The 23,188-nt window shown below is 37.9% G+C and overlaps 1 protein-coding gene and 2 pseudogenes across 1 annotated transcript; 2 read left to right on the top strand and 1 right to left on the bottom strand.

The window, feature by feature from the left end:
• The first annotated feature begins 1,094 nt into the window (after positions 1-1,094).
• Positions 1,095-18,897, top strand: LOC148737597 (leucine-rich repeat-containing protein 3-like). The gene is made up of 5 exons (XM_088747411.1): positions 1,095-1,159; positions 8,464-8,529; positions 9,275-9,334; positions 10,178-10,298; positions 18,128-18,897. Exons 1-5 carry the CDS (start codon positions 1,135-1,137, stop codon positions 18,201-18,203), a joined length of 348 nt encoding a protein of 115 aa, XP_088603537.1. The 5' UTR covers positions 1,095-1,134; the 3' UTR covers positions 18,204-18,897.
• LOC148737599 (uncharacterized) lies at positions 1,560-7,059 on the top strand (annotated as a pseudogene).
• Positions 14,712-16,276, bottom strand: LOC148737598 (uncharacterized; annotated as a pseudogene).
• Positions 18,898-23,188: the final 4,291 nt, after the last annotated feature.

Raw genomic sequence — 23,188 nt, 5'->3', positions numbered from 1 at the left:
ACTCAACAAACAGGGCGCACTTTGTCCAAAAGCTCACCTTTTTATAACGAACAAATAGTTAGGGATAATTGAATTCAGGTATTAAATAAGTGAAAGTTTCATCAATTAATTCAAATGTAAACAAATACTCTTTTAACTTCCATAAATACTTTCTGTCTTACTTTTTGTTGAGGTTCTTGGCAGTATTATAGAATTAAAAACAGCATCCTTTTGTATGAAAAAGCCCTTAAGGTTTTTGTTTGTTTGTGCGTTTGAATGTTTGTTTTATCTCTTATTGGTTCGCTGGTGAAGCTTATTTTCCCTGCGTGACAGGCATGTCACGACGGCGACTGACAAATTAAAGAGCGAAACGTATACGTAAAAGTTTGACTGAGGGAAGTTTTTTCTTTTTTTTTATAAGATGATTCTAGCTTACCAAGAGTTCATTAAGGCATCAAATTTTTTAGGGTTAAATTCCTATAAATCAACATAGGTTACGCTTTGCACCCAATGTGGCCATTTTTAAAGCATTTTAGAATACATGGTACGCTGCAGTTAATAACATAGGGGTAGTGATGTAAATGATAATGGTAATGATAATTATTCAAACTCAATCCGCCGTTCGTTTAATTTTTTTGTTTTATCGAAGGGGTGACTGAGGTAGAAAAAATATTTTTAACGATAGGAAAATATCTTTAATTTCCATTTTTGAGCTCTGTTTTAAAAAATAAAAACAGCTTAATGATACAGAAATATTTGATGTGGAAAATGTGTGCGTCAATGATGGGATCATCTGTGTTTATAAATTGAGTACTGGTGGGAAAAAATTAAAATTTCGGTTGCTGAATAATGGCCATCTTTTAGTATGGTCTTTAGGGATCAATTTGGGTCAAAAAGTCTTAACTTGCACTTGTCCAGTCATTCCAGTTATTTTTCCGTGCAGTCATCAGCGCTTCCTTCGAAATTAAAGTAAATTCTCTTTTCTATTTTTGTTAGACGCGTGTCTTTAACAAATTACGTGACGGAAATTCTTGTCTTAACTTTGAATTTATTCCTAAAAACTGTAATTAAAAAACAGCTGTAAAAACCTTAACTTTTCTGTGGATTATTTTTCTGCTGCTTACGGGAATAAACTCGATCGGGAAAAGTGTAAAAATGAAAAGGGACCATCAATTTTCAGGTACTTAATGTAGTAGCTTTGCTGCTTTCCCTTCTTCCCTTTGTAGTTAAACATTTTTTCCCTCCTGCGGTAAAAATATTTTATTCGTTCTGTGTATCACAAAATAACTTCATTGCCGCTGCAGATGTCGATCCTGTTGATGATGTTGTGTCTGTTTTGTATTCTAACCGAGTATTTATTCTACACCCTCTATCTCTGAAAGATATAGTTTGTTATACGATCCGTTTTATTTTCTCTACAATGTATTTGCTGCGACTTAGTTTTAGAACAAAGGATAACGAAATGAGTGCAACATGGCACTTCTGTAAAACTGATCAAAATTTAATTTTTCTTCGCGAACATTACCACAATGATGCGTAAATTACTGACGAGCAACAAGCACAACAATCAACTCGTTAAAATGTCCAAAGGCACATGGGGATTTAGTTATAAGATGGTAAGACTCAGGAAAAATTCTAAGTGAGAGCCTATTCTTTGTATTGGTGTTTTGCATTTAAAAACATAACTACAAAAGAAAATAAAAAGGAAAATTTGGCGGTTAGTTTCTAAGAATTTGAAAGTCAAATGACAACTGTATCAGAAACAAGAGGTCAGTTTGTGGACGACGAAATCATATTTGCAGGGTAAGGGAACTTTTCGTCGAAAACCGAAAAACAAACTATGCGACTGGATTTGTTGAAATTTTCCAAACATCCTAAATGCAACACTATATTTCCTGCTCAAAAGGCACAAAACGCCAGGCGGAAACTGAGAAGCAGTTCGTTTGTAATTACATTCTCTCCTTTATAAATATACTTGATAGCTTGAAAAAAATGTTTTCAAATTTAATTTGAATTTCAATTCTAAATTCTAAACAGTCTTTCAATATTCAGAGTAGCACTAAGAATTAATATCTCATTTCTCATTTTATTGGCAACGTTTGCATTTTTTTCTTCAAGATCAATTAAAAGAAAAGAAAAACAAAAAAGCTTGTATTGACCATGTGCTGATTAGCGAGGAATACACAGTAGTTACCAGATCATAAATGATTCTTGTAGTTTATAAGCGTTCATTTTAAAACTCTACAATAATTATATTTAACAATACCAATACTTTCTCAGGGAAGAAGGTATATTGGGAGAAACGAGACTCAATAATACATTTTTGAAAGCATCGTGTTGAAAGGGAAGGATTTTGGCCCCGATTGACGCGTTGGATCGAACAGAACAGAAGATTAAATCTTTTATATCTATTTCCAAAACATCAAACATTCTCAGAATTGGCCAAAACAAACTTCTTTTCACCATGGATATTACGTCTCTTTACACTGTCATTCCTAATGGCGAAGGCCTTCTGGCCCTTAAACATTTTTTTGATCAACGTACTGATAAGGAACCTAGCTCTGAAACACTACTACGCTTAGCCGAACTAGTGCTCACACTCGATTGTTTTTCATTCGGAAACAACTTGTACAAACAAATCAGTGGTGTAGCCATGGGCACCAAAATGGGACCTAGCTATGCCAATCTTTTTATAGGTTTTGTCGAACATCAATTTTTCAGCCATTACAACGGGTCCAAACCTGAACGCTACGGTCGCTACATCAACGACTGTATCGGCGCTACCTCCTCTACCAGACAGGAGCTCACTTAATTCATAACCGCAGTCAACTCTTTTCACCCGGCCCTGAAATATACCTGGGAAATTTCTGACAATTCTTTATCCTTTTTAGACATCAAAGTTTCAATTGAAGGTAACGGTTTATGCACTAGTGTGTATTACAAACCTACAGACTCGCATAAGTACTTGTTATATTCGTCTTCACATCCATCTCACGTTAAGAATTCCATTCCTTTTTCTCAGTTTCTAAGACTTCGTCGTTTATGTAGTGATGACTCTGATTTCCACCACAAATCAGAGACAATGTACCAGTTTTTCGATAAACGTGGTTACCCTGTTTCTGTCGTTCAAGCGGGTTACCACCGCGCCCAACTTATTGATCGACATTCAGCACTACAAACGTCGCATAAGGAAGATTCCGACCGCATTCCATTCACTCTCACGTTTCACCCTCACAACCGCTCGGTTAAATCAATCATTCTTAAAAACTTTAAATTACTTCAAAACGATCCAGAGACAAGCACTATCTCCTCGCAGCCTCCGCTCGTTTCATTCAAACGCGATAAAAACATAGGCAGTTTTTTGGTCAGAAGATCTTTTCAGACTAATGACCAACCAGGCGCTGGTGCACGATGCAAAATGTGTCCTTTCATTCACAACACTCATAAAATATCGGGACCTAAACGATCCATTAAGATCACCGATCACTTTACGTGCACCTCCGCCAATGTAATCTATTGCATAACTTGCACTTATTGCAAAAAGATATACATCGGCGAAACAGACAGAAGACTAGGTGATCGATTCCGAGAACACCTTCGAGACACGGAAAAGAATGACAAGGACACATCGAAACCAGTCGCTAGACATTTTAATTCACCTAATCATTCTAAGCAACATATGGCAATCTGGGTCTTTCCTTACACTTAGGTAGCACGGAAAGCTGTAAAACTCTTGAACAAAAGCTCATCTTTCAAACCGGCAGTCTAAATCCCACAGGGATCAACGAACGCTTTTCATTCCACTAGTTTATTTGTGTTTTTCTCATTGCCATGTTCCCACCAATAACGTAGCTCCATTTTCTGCCTTTAAAAGCACACACAACCCACAATTCCCCTATTCGCTCCGACGAAGGGCTAACGCTCGAAACGTCAGCTTTTGTAATCGTTACGGTGGCCAATTTACCATTTCAACTTTGTTGATATATCCAAATTTTCAGAATTCGATTGAAAAACAAGTATAAAAGAAATATGAGTCAGTCAGCTTATAAAAGAGAAAATATGTGCAAACATCTGCTGTTATTTGGACAAAAATGGTCATACCACACAATTCTTCTAGAGTTTTCCAGAATGATATTTTCAATTTTTTGTTGGCGTGATTGCCATGTATTTCGTATTTAATTCAAGACAGGCTTCCTAGCCTTAGGTAATGAACATTGATCAACTTATCTACATTTCTTCAAGTATTAGGACATTTCCAAGAAGGAACCTGCCGAAAACGAACAACATTCTAGCTTTTTTCATCATATTCTATATGTAAAACTAAGTATGAATAAAGCAATTAACAGCAGACAATATGGAACATTCTGGGATATTCCGGAACAATGAATATGGGGAGCTAAAGAGTCGACCAAAAACGATTCTATAAGGCCCTGTTTACAAGCAAGGAGGGTAACCCTTGTGCTAGAGTTACCCTAGCAGGCGGGTCAAAGATAGCCCGGGTTTACAAGCAAAATTTCACAGGTAGGGTTACCCTACCACCCAGGACAATTCACCTATGCTTCGTAACCGCACACATCGTTATCAATGTTCAAAGGGTCTGGAAAAAAGTAAAAAGTTGTCCCGGGTAGGCGAGTTATCCCCAGCAGAGCGTTTACAAGGCAGCTAGGGTTACCCTGGCGCTAGGGTAACCCTAGCGCTCAGCTAAGGTTACCAAAGTACTAGGGTAACCTAGTGCTATGGTAACCTTAATACTAGGGTAACCCTAGTACTAGGGTAACCCTAGCTGCCTTGTAAACACGTCGATGAAAAAAAGAAGAAATGTGGGAGCGTTAGGGTAACCCTCCTGCCAGGGTAACCCTAGCACTAGGGTTACCCTACCTACTTGTAAACAGGGAGTAAATTAACGTTGAAATCATCAATACTGTTCATCAATCAGAGAGAACACTATCAATACTTCTCTCTTTTACGCCTCTTGGACAGGTAACTCTTAAAAAAGAGCCACCGGACATCGTGATTCACCAGTAGCGAAAATTTTGGGTAGTACAGATCTGAGCTAAACTCGTAAACTTCCTTGCCGTATTTTTGTTGGGCTTTCTGCGAAGGTTACAAACTTGTTGCCGTTGTCGTATTTATTGAGTTTGAAATCCTCCTCATTCATTGTGTAATGCTCGTGGCAGCCACGCAAGTCGAAATGCTGTGAGAGCAGCCACCACATTGCATTCAGGAGTGACCGTGGAGATGAATTTCCAAGCTGCCCGCTTTCCCACAAAGCTTCTTCTTCCTCTCTGGCTAGGCTTCTTGACGAATTTGGTAATTTTCCTTTACCTTCATTTCTTAGCTTACGCGCCTATCCCTCAAGAACTTTTCGGGAACTGAAAAATTCTCTGTCCTTTATAATTGAAAAAGAACAACCTTTTTTCTTTCAAATGGCGGTCAAGTGCTGCTTGCATCACTTTCAGGGACCCAGGTTCGTAATCGGTTCCGTCTTGTTTACACATGGAGTCGTAATATCGCTCGTGTACTTTATCCAACTGCTCGGGAAGAATCATTTCCAGGTTTTTATTAAGGCTATTTTCGTCACACCACTTCTCCAAAACTCGCACCCAGTTAATTGTGCTCTTTCGCGTATTTAAATTTTCGGCCGCTTCTTTTAATTTCGTAACTTCTTTAGGGGTCACCGTCTTAAATCTCGACGTCCTCTTGGCTCTGATCGAGATACAAGAGATGTTACCATCGCCATTATATAATTTCACATGTGAAATTAAAAATTAACGCTTAAATTTCGCGCCAAATTAAAGAGTAATTTGTCACCTATGATATTATGGTATAAATATTTAATGCTTGATACATTAGAATATGCCTGCCATTCATGACGGAACTGATAGAATAAAACGCTATTAAGTATTATTGAATAAAAATATTATTCAATATTATTAAATAAAAAAAAATTTCCATGGATTAGTTCAAATGTAAACTAATACTATACGTTTTAAGTTTCTGAGTTACTTTTTGCAAAGGATGAAAATTAAGTACAAGCGTTTTTTAGGCTGCGTGTGAACCACTTTGATGACGAAACATCAGCTACCACAGGTTATTTATAGACTTGAGGTCGTAGTTAATGTCTGCCTTAAAATACTGCCCGGAAAAATAAAAAAAAAAACCGGAATTTGAAACGCGCATAATCATACCGGAAGTGAAGATGTTGATGCTGTTGATGAACACCTGTTTGTTCTGCATTCCAACCGAAAGCTTAATACAATATTTCTTCTTTACTATTTTGGCCCCAAAACGCATAATCTGTTATTAGATCCGTCTTGTTACTTCAGTTTCTATAAAATCACAGAAAAGTCTACTTTATGTATTTCTCCGTGGTTTTCATATCAAAGAACGTGAGATGAGTGAAACTTAACGCTTCTGATCGAAATCTAGTTTCTCTCCATAAATACTGCTGCATTCATATTAGCAAACCACTGACGAGAATCAACAACAAGAATCCCCTCCCTAAAGTGTCGAAATTATTGGACAAACACATATGGATCAGGTTTCTGATCATCGGATCTAAATTGGCATAATCAGCACAACGGGTGTCTATTCGGAAATAGTATTTTACATCCAAAGCGTAAATTTCTCGAAGAAATATAAATCACCAGCTTGTTTTTGAAACTTGAATTTGAAAGTGAGATGATAACAGGGCAGTAACAAAAAAGTTTGAAAGGTTATGTGACTTGAAATCTTCTCCCTCTCTTTGAACTCAGAGATACATGTATAATAAATATTTTACCCCTTTTTTTTCGGTAAGTAAGAGGTGTACTTTTCATTCCTATTCTTTTTGTCGACGACAAGTCTCTTTCCCCAGGCTCGATTAATTTCAAAAACAAAAACAAAACAGAAAAACATATAATAAGCTTGATAGCACATGCTTCGCAGAAAAGAAGACATTGAAATAATCACTAATCATTGCAGTTTATATTTTTGCATCGTTCACCCCTCAATGACTATTCATGAAAACACTTGTGTCGGAAATGGATCTTATTTTGTTTTGTTTAATCTCATGTTATTTTCTTTCTAGTTTTGGGTTAGGCATCTTTCCAAAAAAAAAAAAAATGGTCTTGTTCATATACATACGATAGTTGAACACTATAAACATTTTAAAGTTGCGCTTCGCAAACGAGAAAAATCAACATTTTCAGAACTGAAACGAAAAAGCAAGAACAGCACAGAGGAGAAAAAGTCAGTCACATGACAGAATAAAATATACCTGCAAACACCTTTTCTTCTTTGATCAAAAGTAGTTGTTCCTTAATATTCTCTTAGAGTCCTCCTGTGTAATTTTTTTCAATTTTTCGGTGGCATATTGATAGTGAGTTTCGTTGTAAATTCAAGATAAGTAAAGCTAATTTGAATATTGGACATCTTTAGGCAGCAATTTATAAGCAAGACACAACGTCAGTTTCTTCGGGAGTTAAGACCAACCCAAGATTTCGCTCTAAACTTGAATATCTTGGTTATTAAAATATCATAATTAATAAGCAAAGTCGATCTTGAATTATTACATCTATGGGTCCTACAAAATTCGTAGTACGTATGTAATTAAATTGAAAAGGCGTCAGTCAAAAATTATTCGGAAGTTTAAGACTACCCCAAAATTTCGGTCTTACGTTAAATATGTTGAAAAACCTATAAATGTTAAATTTCTTACAGAGATGAACATAGGTAATCAAGGAGGCAGCCATTCCTTACATTTTAACCTGTTGTAAAGATACAACTTTTGCTTTTAGAGGACATAATTATCTTTAGCTGTGTATGATTGATTTTTAAACAGGTCGCAAAAAGTCTGGTCTTAACTGAGTAGCTTTTTATTCATTTATTTATTATATTTTCGTGTTTTAGCAAAAGTCGATTTATTTCTATAAAGCATGTACCTTTTGACGTTATTTGCTCAACACGAGTAACGTAGCTTGCGAGTAAGCCCTCATTATCAGCGCTTTGCCCTCGGGAAAGTATCAGGCCTTGAGCGTCGTGAGCGGGCGAGAGACCTGCGAGAGGTCTAGCACTAATTAGGGCCAGGCCCCCAATATACCTCATCCATTATTCTCTCATTGTCACAAGTATTGAGGCAACTAACACAGTCCTCGCAAAACTTTGGATTGCTTAACTCAAATGATAGAGTAAATTAATGCTTAAGTAAACAAAGAGAAACAAATATGTTAGTTATTAGCAAAGAGAAATAATGACCACTTTTAAAAGTCAACTTTCCAGCTCGAAAAACAAGTGCATTTCTTTACTTTTTTTTAGCTTCTAGTTTTCGGCTTCAATGAAAAAAATGTAAAAGTTTTATAGGCGGATAGAGCCAAATGCATCAACATCGCAAGAAATTTTCTCAAAAGGTCGTGTATAAAAACTTTTAAGCGACTCAAATAAAAAAAAGTCTCTCTGTTTTAAAGCCAGAGAAAAAATATAAATTCCCTAACTTTACTTCCACAGCAAACAAACTGAAACACATCATGATGGTACCTTATATGACTAAGTGGAGTTTCATCCTCGTTTTCTGTAAGCAATGCAGCTTTACACAACTGTTGTTTAAAGCAGTTACTTATTAGGACGAACATTAAGATTTGTTGTTAACGGGTTGGGAGAGGGGCCACGTGGGTTGCGTAGAGGGGGGAAGGGAATGGAGATAATATGTGAGACATTCAGCTAGGGAGGGGAAAGGAGACGGGGGAGGCCAGATAAAACCTCTTTCTAGCCCCACACAACCACCCTTGCTCGGGGTGAGAAGGAACGAACAGAGGAAAGAAAGGGGGTGAGGTGGCATGGAAATTGGGGTGATCCAATCGAGCATAGAGCGATGAAAAATAAAAAAAATGGTCTGTTGTTTAATTGTCATCATGACCAGCGTTTTTTCACTGACTCATTCGAGTGCTCAACAATTACATAATATGGAATGACGTATTTGAGACTTAAATCAGTCACGGATTTTAAGGTTAGAATAGGAGACTCCAGCCAAGACAGAACTAGATACTTTAAAAGGGCAGCTAACTTTTGAATTACCTTCCATTTTATTATTTTTGGTCAATGAGATTGTTCAATTTTAGGATTAATTCTATATGAAATTTTAATAAGGCCACATCCTCTAAGTACTCCGAATTTTTCAAATCGCGATCGGCAGGAGATATGCTCCTCTTGCTCCGCAGAGGAAGGTACATTCGATGCAGTAATATCTGATTTGTGGAGTACTGATCAGATCAGGTCTAACGTGGTCATTTTTCTATAACATATAATTGACTTGTTGCAGTTTTGTTGAAACATCCTCAACGAACACAAGGACAGGACGGGGTCCATGGCAGTTCTTCAGGTAGATTTTTTTAATTAGTCTCATATTACGTGCTTTGTTTTTCGGTTTTATTTTGCATATCGTATATTTTGTGTCGGCTGGTAATTTTCCTTCTGTCCCGCGTCTGTTTACATTTGAAATATTTGCTACGTAATTCGTTCAGTCGCAGTTGTCTTTTTCATTTCGATCCGTTTTATCTCGGTTCGTCTTGTTTTGCTTCATTTTGCTTTGAATGGTTTAGATAAACGCGGTACGTGAAAGACCAAAGTGGCTTCACTCTCGGTATTGCTAGTTTTTAAGTTTAAAATACGTTTGAAGGATTTCGGAAATTTAATCCTTTAGCTACCAGAATTGATTATCAAGTAGCTTCTCCCTTTGATATCCATACATTATCCAGCAAACAGGTGATGAGAATACTCAAAGTAATCTGGAAGGAGCTGTTACTTTGATCTAACGCCAAATTCTCGTCGCCAATTTACAAGGAAATGTGTAGCAGCTAGAGGGGAGAATTAGCAGTCTAATCTTGGGAGTTACAGGGTTAAAATGTAGCCTTTCGAGTTCATCTTCTTTATTTCATGCAGTTTTGCCGCTATTCTCTATTACGAGTTATCCACTTGCATTTTTGTTTGTTTGTTTGTTGTTTTCTGTTTTCGATGATTTAAATATCAGTGGTGTTCGTCTGCTTCGTAGACTATTTTCCTAAAATTGCAATCTTCTTGCTCAAGCAAGCTATTTTCCCTTTGCGATGGAAAACTTGTTGCAACATATTCCAATTTTTAAAATCCCAATACGAGTAATAATAATCATCATCATCATCATAATGTGCATTTCAGGAGCCCATATTTCCATATTTCTAATCTTTAGAGTGCCCAGGCCCTTGTGAGTGTTTTCCTTGGTGGGGAAGAGACAAGCTGCTGTGGGTGCATTGCTCTGGAAAAGAATTAGTGTCGTTCCCATGGAAGATTCCAGCCACCACAGGCCTGCTGTGAGTTGAAAAGAAGATCAATTGCTGTTAATGAATATCCCTTAAAATATGTGAATAGAAAATATAGGCTCGTAAACATGTGATTGTTTGTCAATAGGATGGAGACTAAGGCACTTTTGCATAGTGATATCTAGAGAGATCTAATCATAATGAACACTCCAGTTGAAACGAAGGTTGCCAGTGGGTAAAGCTACGATGAGACATCCTTCTTGACGCATAAAACTTTGTTAAAATAACATAGACTGCTAGATCTAACTCAGGTCGTTCGGCTATCTGGGCTAGACGATTACAAAATGGTCAATAAGCTTTTGATAAAATTTTCAAAATATTTTGTAATACATTGGATTTTTAATCAAAATTACGTATCTAATTTGACGTCAACAATTTTTTTGGTGGGAAGTTTAGGAATTACACGTATATCGTTTGATAAAGAAAGGGAACAAATGGTGCACTTATCACGAACAAATCCCTGCGGCCTGTACATTATCTTGCAAGAGACAGTGACTTCATATTTGATTGTAGTCTTAACTTTTGATTTGAAAAGGTGTAATATTTCCATAAACTATCGTTTATGAAAAGGGTAACTGAATGTATTTGTATTGAAATTTGCCTGGTATTTTTTTGTTATCAAAACCATTTTTCCCATAAGCGCGCTTTTGACATGTCACGGTACACGCCTCGTTGGCTCTAACTAACCATTCATCCAGAATGATTGATCAGAGTCTACATTTTTTCCATAATGATGGCGTATCTTAATTTTTAATCTTTTTTCACTTGTTCTTTTTTAATACCAAAACGAATTCAAAGATCCTTCCGACGGCCAAAACGGCTTAAATCCAATGAATGTGCATCGCTTTAAAACCGGAGCTGAATAAAAAATCCAACTCTAAGAAATTTACTCAGCCGTACCTGAGTATTTACACAAAATACAACAATTTTGAAATCCAAGAAACGAGTCTTTAAGTGAGTTTGAGTTTCAGCTCATCGACAAGCTGTTGACATTTTGAACAAGTCACGGAACAGAGCAGAAGAAGTCATCGATAAAACTTTGGTTTAAATAATCTGACTTTCATTTCTCGTTCCGAGTGTGCGAGTTACATACCAACTGAAGAAGTATACTGGTCAAGTTTTCTACTTTCAAGTTCATTTTAAGGTGTTGTACACAGTCACAAATTAATACTTTGCTGTGCGGTAGCAAACAGAGGACTTCAAAGATGAGGTTTGGAGACTAAATTAAAGTCCTGATCCTAGCAGAGAATAGAAACCTTTAAAAGAGCCACTGACCATAAATATCGAGAATCCACCGACAGTTGCAGAGTTTCGTAATTCGTTTTATATTTTCTAAAGGACCCATTTGATGAACCTTTTTCGAAGATTATATCAAAAAATTTTATCCTCCCTTTTTTCCTTCGAGTAATCGAAAAGTTCAAACTACGCCCAAATGGCCGTTGTTGTACCGCCCTAAAAGCAATGGAAAATTAGGCAGCTTCAGTTCAGCAACTTCGTACGCTACAACGCGATGCAATACCGCTTTCAAATTTTGTATGCTAGCAGATGGTCCTTTTATCTCTCGGAAAATATTAACTTCTTGTTCTGTTGTTACGTTTAAGTCTAAATAATAACCCGTTGGAATAAAGTACTTCGGGTCCCTTTCACGGAGGTAAAATAAAATATGCAAAGTTTGCCTTATACAACTTTCGACTAATTCTTTCAAGCAAAATATGATACAGATTCTATTTCCTGTCACTACCTAAGATATAGGCCTCAACGTAGCATGTGAATATGTGCCTGCACAAAGGAACAGGTTTCTTTAATCTTCAACAATATATAAAGACATTTCATGTGACTATTCCAACATTTCTTGTTAATTTACCCAACCCTTATCATCTTGTCAGTGTCGCCCGGCTTGTTACGAAAACTATAGTACATGACAATGTATAATGTAAAGCTCATTATATTACCAAGATATTGTAATATTACGATGATAGGTGATGAGAGGAGGAAGAAAAAGCATTTAAAAAGAATATATCTTAAAATATATGTTGATATAAATAAATTGATAAAAAAAACAGTGTATGAGGCGCCGAAATGGACAAAACTGCCGTTTAGCAATTTTTCTTTCCAATGACATAAATATGCTCTAAACTCAAGATTTTTGTCCTCAGTTTACCTATTAGATACTAACTTAGTGAAATATTTATGCAATTTTTCGCATTTATTTTCTAAACTCTTCAGTTGCATTCTAATTGCCAAGAAAATGCGATACAAGTACAAAAAAATTATTCTAATTGAAATGTCTTTTAGATGTTCTAATGTTCTTCTTACATTCTATTTTAAAAATAAAGTATTCTAATAATGTTCTTTTCATGCCAAGTTTAAAAAAAACTTTGCTCATAACGATCATAAATTATCCTATTCTCAGTCAGAAAATACATGGCAATTGCAAAAAATATGTTCTAATTAGTATGCGAATTGTTCTCAGTTAAATTTTTTCGTGGTAATTAAAACACGCTTCTAATTAACTTGCAAATCTATGCTACACAAAGTGGTGTTGGGCAAGGGAATCACGGACGCCGATGTAATTGACATTTCCCCCTTTTTGCGCTAATCAGTTATTGGCCTGACGAGTATTTTAGACGATACACGAACACATCATCTTTGTACGAGACTCAAAGGTTTAAATACAGAGCGTGCCTGTTCTTGTAAATGCTAATGCCCAGTGAGCAGGCGAAAAAGGTCGTCCTCGTTATGAAGGATCAACTGGCATTCTTGCGAAGTAAACACTTTCGCTGGGCTAGCATTGCTAAATTACTGGGAATTTCTGATCATGAGAGAGCCGTTAGAAGAAGAAGAGAGGAGTTTGGAATCTGTTACGAGTTCGATGTTTGAGTGACAGGTGATTTCCAGTCAAAGCAAAACGCAGGGTTATCGGAACAGCAACAAGGTTTTTTTCAAAATGAACATAGTTTTCACTTGATAAACTTTTCACTAACCCGTAACTCAGTAAACTTTCACGGCCTCCGAAAACCTCGATCAACTTGAAAATACACACGGCCTCCGCCAACTTCAATAAACTTGTGAAAGGTAGTCTGGAAAACTCGGAATTAATCCCGCCGAACCTTTTCAACGTCAGTTTTTTCAGTTCAAAACGACTCCGCTGATTTTCCGAAGACTGTGAGCTTCGAAAATACTCAGATGATTAACCCGAATATTATTCGATGGTTTTCGAAGTTACCCAGAGAGCCCTGAATTTTTGAAGGCTTGTTTTTTTCAATTATTCTTTTTTCTTTTTTCAAGATTTTTTGAAAGAGTGTACGAGCTCCGAATGTGTACTCCGAGGATTAACCGAAAACTATCCGAAGGTCTCCGAAGTTACCCGGATATTATTCGATGGTTTCCGAAAATACCCGGAGAGTCCTGAATTTTTGAAGGCTTGTTTTTTCACCCCGAGTTCTAGTATCGCGAAAGCACGTTTTAGAAGGACGCTTTAAACCGTGAGAACGATTCATTTATTCGTATTCCAGCTTTTGTAAACCTTTGCCTCGTTTACTGAGGATCTAACTATTACGATCTGACCTCAATCTGCAGAGTCGACTGAGTTTAACTGTTTTATTCTTTACAGGTATTCACTCTGTTACAACGGGTGTGCAAAGAGCTACTCTGACAGCTAAAATGGAGAGAACGCATTTTTGATATTTGATTCTAAACAATTTGATTGGTTGATGCTAGCCACTAATGACATGACCAGGCAAGGTTTAAGGTCATGTCCATCGCCGAGAACAATGAAGTTAACATGTCTTATCTAATTAAGAGAGTGATTTCTAAAACTGACAAATATATCCGCCACGTCACTCTTTCCGATCACGTTCGTTGCAATTTGAACCAAAATCAACGAATATGGTATTTCCGCGTAACGCAATCATAATTGTAACAACTAGTTTCCAACGCAGCCTACCCAATTATGTATCAATGTAAAATGGGGTCGACAGGCCTACACGACTCCCCAGCGCGCGTTTAGAATAGCCTATTCAAAGTTTGGCCCTCACGAGTATGTCTTTGAGCGGCCGTCCTCTTTTGTAAGATACGAGGGGCAGATTTTTTTTTATATTTCGCTCAGTAGTGATTGTGTTTCTATTAAATGCCAGTTTCTCATGAGAATTTACTTTAGGTTTGGCCCTGATGGTTGGTATTATGTAACAAAAGGCAAGATTCATTGGTTCGTCTTCTGTTTCTGTTGAAGAGCTAGTTTCTTGTTTTTGAAATACACCTCTGAGAGGGTTGTGTTAATGAGGTCCTCTGGGTAGCCTCTCTTTAGCAAATACACTTTGAAATTTGCAATTTTCTCCTCAAATATTGTTTGAGAGGAGTTTGTTCTGAGAAGTCTAGGGGCCTCTCCTTTTATGAAGCCTTTTTTAACTCCTTGTGGGTGACAGGAACTATAATGTGTATACTGAAATGTCTAAGTTTGTTTAAAATGAGTACGCACATCAAGGATTGCGTCTTTTTCGAATCGTTCGCCTTTGTAGAGGTCGGTGTTCAGGAATGTTGTTTCCTTATCGGAAATTTCAGGCGTAAATTTTATTGTTGGATGATGATTGTTTGCTTTTTCGATGAAACGCTCTATTGTTGCTTTGTTTGTACTGCTTAGCGAGAAGATGTCGTCTATGTATAACGTTTCCAAACAAACGGTTTGAAAAGGCTTTTGTCAAGGATTTCTGTCTCTACCTTGTTCATGAAAATATTAGAAAAGGCGACTGCCATTTTCGTGCCCATGGCCGTACCATGTGTTTAAAGGTAGTGCTTTCCATTAAACTGGAAAGAATTTTCTTGGAGAATTAACCTAGGCACTAGTTTTAGTCGTTGTGTAGGGATAGGAGTTCCGTTTCTGTAGAATACTTCGCACGCTCTGCATACAGTGTCTATTCCCTCTTCTTGTGGTATATTTGTATATAAGCTCGTAACGTCCATTAAAACAAGTATTACGTTCTCCGGGACTTTCCTATTTTCTATGAAATTGACAAAGTCTGTAGTATCCTTAAGATACGACTTTTGTTTTTGTGCTATCGCCTGAAGGAGTTTGTCTACAAATGATGACAGTTTCTCTGTAGGACCATCACACCCTGACACTATCGGTCTGCTGACCGGGGAAGGTTTGTGTATTTTTGTTAGGGTGTAGAATTCTGGAATTCGAGGCGGATTTGAGGTTTGACGAAGCCATTTTATAGTCATTACGTCTATATGATTACCGTTGTAGAGGTCTGCAATAAGTTCTCTGACCTTATGGTCCGTCTCTTTAACCATGGGTGATGCAAGAGGCCTGTAGTTATCTTTGTTATCTAGTAGAGTTTGGCCTTCTAAAAATTTTGTCGCGTTTGTTCATGACTACGGCTGTTGTTCCTTTGTCGGCCTTTTTGAGGTTTATCTCAGAGTCGCGTTTCAAGGTCCTGAGCGCCTTGCGTTCGACCGGAAGCAAATGATCTTTTGGCTTTGTTATTTCTATTTCTCAAAGGTCACTTTTAACCTCTTCTAAATAGTTTTCAAGGGCGACTGATTTTTGTATTGGTGGTAGCCATGCAGATTTGACGTGGCAGGGATGGGTTTTTTTTGTCCTCCTCTCGGAATATGTAAATCAGACGCAGTCTCCTTGCGAACTGATAAAAGTCACGCAATAGTTGTTGTCTGTCCTGTTTTTGTTTTGTCACGGGTGTTGGAATGAATTTAAGCCCTTTTGCCATTAAATTAAGCTGGTCGTTTGTAAGTTCTTTATTTGAGAGGTTTTTTATGTGTGTTTTGTTCGCCTCTATTTTGATAATTGAACGTGTTTGGCGTCTGACTTCTCTGCGCTCCCTGCGCTTGTTAGTTGCTAGCCGCTTGGCTTTTGAGATTCGTTTTTTGACCCATGTTTGTATTGGGAGTCAGAATACACGTGTGTACTTTTTAAATTCTTTATTCTCCACTGTTTCTAATCTTTTCATCATACTGCCCAACTAAGCGATTTCTTCCTGTAGATTAACAGGTATGTTTTTGACTGTCTCGATCGTTATATTGTCTTGATTGCTTTCAGCTTGCGCCACGCGCGCTGATTCGATCGTACCGCAGTTCTTAGTGTTCAGTGTTCCGGCCATTTTGGCTCGTTTTCTTTTCGTTATTTCGGTCTTAAAACCACCGATTTCATGTTGATGGAAGCACATGATCGCCTCTACTGTTTCTTGCTCCGCGTTGTTACGGATTTGCTTTTTTGATCTCTTTTTTGAAATCCTCGTCCGCTCTTATTTTGGCCCTTGCCCTATAATGTAGGGGTTCTGGGCAAGTTCCTTTTCCTATGTCTATATTCTTATATCTATGTCTATATTCTATATCCTTTTTCCATATCCGGAGCTTGTACGCTCTTCGAAAAGGTAAGCTGGAAGGATCAATGTTACTATAGGTAGTGTCGGCCGACATGGAGACCGACATGGCGACAAACATGTCGGTCGACAGTCGGTCGACAGTCGGTCGACAGTCGGTCGACAGTCGGTCGATAGTCGGTCGATAGTCCGACAGAAAACCTGCAAGGTCTGTTGAGGAGGACTGAGAAAGGCCTGTCTCTAACGGAAGAGCTTATCAATTTTGTTAAGCACTGCTTTCCCGGAATTGAAATTAAATAAATGGCAAACTGACTTAGGCATTGTTATATTATCTTTGCACCCTTGTAATGAATGATCGAGATCTCGATTATAGGGACGCTGGCCATGTTAACCTATAATTTGACGAATGATTTGCTGTTTATTATTTAGTTTCACGGCCGTTAAAAATAGATAAGTTAATAATGAAAGATAAACAAAAGATGAAATTAAAAAAATAGAGAAAAAAAGATTAAGCTGGGGGTTCGATTGTTCTTCGAGGATCTCCGGGTAACTTCGGAGACCCTCAGATATCTATCGGTTAATTCTCGGAGTACACATTCGGAGCTCGCACACTCTTCCGAAAAATCTTGAAAAAAGAAGAAAGAAGAATTGAAAAAACGATCCTTCAAAATATCAGAGCTCTCCGGGTAACTTCGGAAATCATGGAATAATCTTCGGGTTAATCATCTGAGTATTTTTGGAGTTCATACACTCTTCGGAAAACCATCGGAGTCGTTTTAAATAAGAAAACAGGCGTTGAAAAATTGCGGCAGGATTCCGGCAGAATTCCGATGGAATTCAGGATTCCAGACTTTCCAAACTACCATTGAGAAATACTCGCTGCCTCCACCAACTTCGATAAACTTGAAAATACTCACGGCCTCCGCTAACTTCGATAAACTTGAAAATACTCACGGCCTCCGCCAAATTCAACAAAAACTGCCTCGTCACACTTGACTGATCACGACCAACTCCCTTCGCTTGTGAAAACTTGGTTGAAACTTAACCTAACCTGTCGTGAAGAGTTTAGAAAATAAATGCGAAAAAGAGTATAAATATTTCACTAAGTTAGCATCTAATATGTAAACTGAGGACAAAAATCTTGAGTTTAGAACATATTTATGTAATTGGAAAGAAAAATTGCTAAACGGCATTTTTGTCCATTTTGGCGCCTCATATTTTTGTCCACTTTGGCGCCTCATACCCAGTGTGCCTCATTTAGTTTATTCCCAGATATTAGTTTTTTTATCCTCTCCGGGGACTTTAGATGTCAAACCAAAAAGAAAACAAGACTTCTTGGACAACATTAGTTTGATAACCTGCATACTTTAGTCCCTTATGACAGTAGGTTAAAAAAATACAACTTTTCCAAGCAAACTTTATTTCTGAACTTTGTTGTCGAATACCATGCAATTGATCCTACATTTAATTTATTTTCGGTAGGTACTTGACTAACAACAAGTTGAAGAAATTGCCATCAGACATTTTCAGTAACAATAACCAGCTGGTGGAGCTGTAAGTTTGGAGCCTTTTATATTTGTGCAAGGAACGCGTCTAACGCATATCGCATTTGTGAGAATACCAGGAGATCAGGGCAACAATTTATCAGCTACAAAGAGAAGCAATAATTGTTATGATTTCTTAAAAATTGAAGAAGGGGGAGGGGTGCCTGAAATGCACCGTTATGACTCTCTACCCATGTAAAGAACGGAATATTCTGGAATATTTTGGAGTATTCTAAAATACAAGTGTAATGAATGCTTCGAATCCAACTCGTATTGTTAAGAATAGCAGCAGATCACAGCAGCGATACATTAGCTCCACATGAAAACAGTTGCAAGGTACAAATGTTGCTTTTCCTTTGTCCCCACCTCTAGCTACTTCGGTTCAACATCGGGTGTTAGTCCTCATCTATGTAACTTTCATTTCTTTCCTACATTAAAAAAAAGTTCTTGCCAAACTGACCCTCTTTGCCAGAAAAAAAAAAAAAAACAGGCGTTTAAGTGTATGGTTTCTACATCCCAATAAAGCTTGATTAACCCTTGAATTAGGACATTCTCTATAAAAAAATGCATTTGACCAGGAAAATCTTTTGTTCGTTACATTATCAAAGAAAACAGTTGTAAAGAGAAGAATGCTGGGAAAGCATTTCCTTTAGACCACTCCTCTCTTTCCTGATTAGTCTCTTTACCAAGTCAACTGCACTGGTAAATTTCGCCCTTAACAAGTTTTTCTGCGATAACTTTCCAATCTAAAAAATCGAGTTTCCAGATGGGATTTGAACCCACGACCCTCCGTGATCTAGTCGGATGCTCTAACCACTGAGCTACAGGAGACTCTATGGTGAGCAAGGGTCAATTAGTGGGTATTGACTGGAACCGCATCACGCGGCTACACAGCCAAACATCAGCTAGCGCATAGAAGCTCACTAACAGCATCACGCTGTCACATTAAAGCATCACATGCATTAAAGCATCACATGCAGCCAACCAGCCTCCAAAGTGAGCATGTAGAAATGAAATAAACAATTTAAAAAATCGAAAATGTTTATTTCATTTCTACATGCTCACTTTGGAGGCTGGTTGGCTGCATGTGATGCTTTAATGCATGTGATGCTTTAATGTGACAGCGTGATGCTGTTAGTGAGCTTCTATGCGCTAGCTGATGTTTGGCTGTGTAGCCGCGTGATGCGGTTCCAGTCAATACCCACTAATTGACCCTTGCTCACCATAGAGTCTCCTGTAGCTCAGTGGTTAGAGCATCCGACTAGATCACGGAGGGTCGTGGGTTCAAATCCCATCTGGAAACTCGATTTTTTTTTTTTAAACTTTCCAATCAGCCAGAGAAATACCGCATAATGCTTCATTAAAAGAAAGCTTCTTCGCTTAAACTTAGACGTTAAAGCGACATTGTATGGACATCTTGCAACAGTTCAAATCAGGGTCGGGTGAAACGAACAGAGCCAACGTCGTTATTTTACTCTTTGTTCTGTATGGTAATGAGCATCCGAAAAGATCATAGAAAGTGAATATTTTCAATAAAATAATCATTTCCTGAATATTCTATGAAGCAAAGAGGGACAAGAAGCCTTAATTCGAAGCTCTCAATAAAGCTGTCTTGTATGTGATGCAAATATTAACTTCGGGTACTAGTAGTATAGCTCACTGAGATGCTGTTTGCTCTAAAAAGTAGGAGTTGTATCTTGAAGCAGCCATTTTTAGAAGGAAGTTGAACAAAGGCAGGCTTTAAACCAAAATACACTGAGTACATCGGTGATCTCCATGAACCCTCCACCGGCACTGGATGCTATTTCGATTCTTGATGTACATACGATTGAGAACTCTGTCTTTAGGAAATAATTTCATTTTCTGTCAAATAAAAAAATCATTAATATTCAATAAGATAGTAAAGAAAAAGCCATTTACTATAGTAAATGGCTCTTTCTTTTTTTTTAGTGACCCAACTGCCTCTAATGACCCAGTCAGTCATTTAAAGCCAATTGCCTCGAATGATCCAACTGCCTCAAATGACTGAATTGCCTCAAAGGACCAAATTGGTTCCAGTCACCTAACTGTTTCAGATGACCCATTCATTTCAAATGACATTTCCTTTCTGAAACAGCAGAACCTGACATGTGGCCATTAGCGAAAATGACCTAATCAGTGCAAGTGACTCAACTGCCTGGCGGAAATGACCCAGTCATGGTCAATATTCTGTGGGCCCCCCGGTCCCAATCCGCCCTCTAAGCGGATTTGGACCCCCAGCAAAACTGAGTGAAAACATCATCCCTTACATACCTGAGCGAAAGCGCTGAAGATTAAGGTCTAGGGTTTAGGGTTAGGATTAGGGTCTAGGGTTTAGGATTAGGGTTTTAGGGTTAGGGCTATATGATACAAACGACGCTTGGCGAATTTAGACCGAGGGTTTAAATCCGTGGAGAGTCCAAATCTACTCTGACATCGAAAAACGTACAATTCGCTAGGGTTTCCCTTGAGCAAGAAAACAATCGAAAAACATCGTGTTTTCTTGAGGTTAGCGATTAGTACTTCTGCGGTAAAACGCTTGGAAAATGAAGCGCTCCTGTGCTGAGGAAAAAAAAGCTATGGGAAAAGAATGCAAGCTCGTCAGAAGTTTTTCCATAGAGCAGGAAAACAAAAGCTAAGACGAAAAACACGGCTTCATTGCTTAATTACGGTCATTAGTAATTCTGTGAGTACAGCATCGTTCGCGTGCTCGGAAAAATTAGAGAAACACTTTCGGTTGAACTAGCTATACACTAGCGTTTCCATGAAGCAGGAAAAAAAGCGACGAAGATCATTTTTTCATGCTATTAGTAATTCTTTATGCTATTAGTAACGCTTTATTCCGTTGTAGACAGCTCTGCGTACGAATAATTAAACTCATCCACCCTTGAGAGATCAAAACCACAAAGACTGGACTTTACTACAATATGGAAATTTTGCTTTATACAACCTTCGAAAAATTCTTTAATTTCAAGCACAATATACAGGTCGTATTTCTTGTTTATACCTTGCAATATAGGGCTGAACGTAGCATGTGAATATGTGCCTGAAGAAATGAACAGGGTTTCTGTAATCTTCAACAATCTATTTATACATTTTATGCGATTATTCCGACATTTCCCAACTCCAGACATTCCTTGTTAATTTACCCACCCCTTATCCTCTAGTCAGCGCTTCCTGGCTCAATACCAGGATTGCAGTACGCGACAGTGTGTAATGTAAACCTTCTTTATATTACCAAGAGATAATGAAACCGCCTCCCGGTTAGCTCAATTGGTTGAGCGCCGGACTGTTGTGCGGGGGGTCGAGGGTTCAAGCCCCGGCCGGACCAACACTCAAGGTCTTAAAATAACTGAGGAGAATGTGCTACCTTTCCATAACATCAAGAAATGGATAGACATTCTAGTTCTCGAATAAGGACGAATAAACCGTAGGTCCCGTCTCCTGCATCTATTAATTAGTTAATTTGGTTAGGCAGGGGACGTTAAAGAACCCACTCACGAGATTACTGTGATGTGGTCTGGCCTGTTTACAGGGAATTGGGGGGAGGGGGCATTGTTAGATTTACCTTTAATGGATTGTAAACTGCTTAGTAGTCTGGTAAAGTCCCCCGCACAGTGTTGTAAAGCGCCATGAGCTCAGGATATGAGCGCTATATAAATAGAAATTTTTGTTATTATTATTATTACCACAGCGGGCAACGGGAGTGGGAGAAAAAACATTTGTAAAGAATCCAGATTTTTCAGAACTAGACGAAAAAGAAAAAGAAAGCAAAAGAAAAAAACCGACTGTGCCTCAATTAGTTTTGTCCCAGACTACAGCTTTCTATCCTATCCAGGTCTTTTAGATGTCAAACCAAAAAAAAAATATGAGTTCTTAGACTGGGTAGCCGAGTTTGATAACTTGCATATTTTAGCATCTCATATCAGTACCTGAGAAAATAATACAACTTTTTCAAGTGCACTTTATTTTCTGGACTTTGTCGCTGACTTTTATATTTGTTCAAGGAACGCGTGTAATGAATATCGCATTTGTGAGAATACCACAAGATCAGGGCAACAATCTATCAGCTACAAACAGAAGCATTTAGGTTGGAAAATTGAGGGGGAGGGGTGGAGGGAGGTGAGGTGTAAGTAAAATGCAACCTTTTGACCTCTCTCCCCTCCCCCTAGCCCTTATCTATATATCTCTCTCCTTCATCTGGTTTAACACCCCGTGACATTCATTGTCTACATATCTTCAATTTCTCTCTCACATTTTAACTTTCCTTTGTGATTACTCATTACTGATTACCCGTTTTTCTCAAGTAAAAGACAATCAACTTAGGTTATACATCACAAAAAAGCTGTATCAACACTTAAACTAGGAAATGTATTGGTTCAGGGAAAAATTCATCCCTACAAACTTAACGTTCTCATAGAAAACTTGTGAAGGTCATTTAAAAATGGAATTAAATAGATTGAGAAAATTAGGAACATTTGCAAAGCTACTTCAAATGCTCTTTGAAAAAACAATGACTATTAATGTTCCCCCACATTTCACAATTTTGAAGTTGAAATTGGACCCCCAGTCCATATCCACCAGCGAATATGGACTCTCTCCCCTTGTCAGATTTATACCCCCCCTACTCACTCGTTTGTTTCATGTAGCCCTATCCCTAACCCTAACCATAAGACCAACGGCCTAAACCTAAACCCAGCCCTAACGCTAACTAAACCTTAACTTTAAACCCTAAACCCTAACCCTGACTCTAACCCTAGAACCCTAACCCTAACCTTATCCCTAACCCGAAGGTTTATCAAGTCAAGAATATTCTATGTAGTTCAGTATTCTATGTTTGTGTTTCAGTCTTCCTCAGCTCTGTTTATTCTTCTTTGCACGATCGATGAAATAAAAAAAAAAGGAAAAAACAGCTCAGCTCTTTTCTGAATCCTTAAAGCCCCCATAGAGACATCTGGTTCCTAATAACCGTATTTGAATT

This window comes from Stylophora pistillata, chromosome 2 (assembly GCF_964205215.1).
Source record: "Stylophora pistillata chromosome 2, jaStyPist1.2, whole genome shotgun sequence".
Taxonomy (NCBI): domain Eukaryota; kingdom Metazoa; phylum Cnidaria; class Anthozoa; order Scleractinia; family Pocilloporidae; genus Stylophora; species Stylophora pistillata.
Note: the sequence above shows the minus strand (reverse complement) of the source record. Positions and strands in the feature narration are given on the sequence as shown.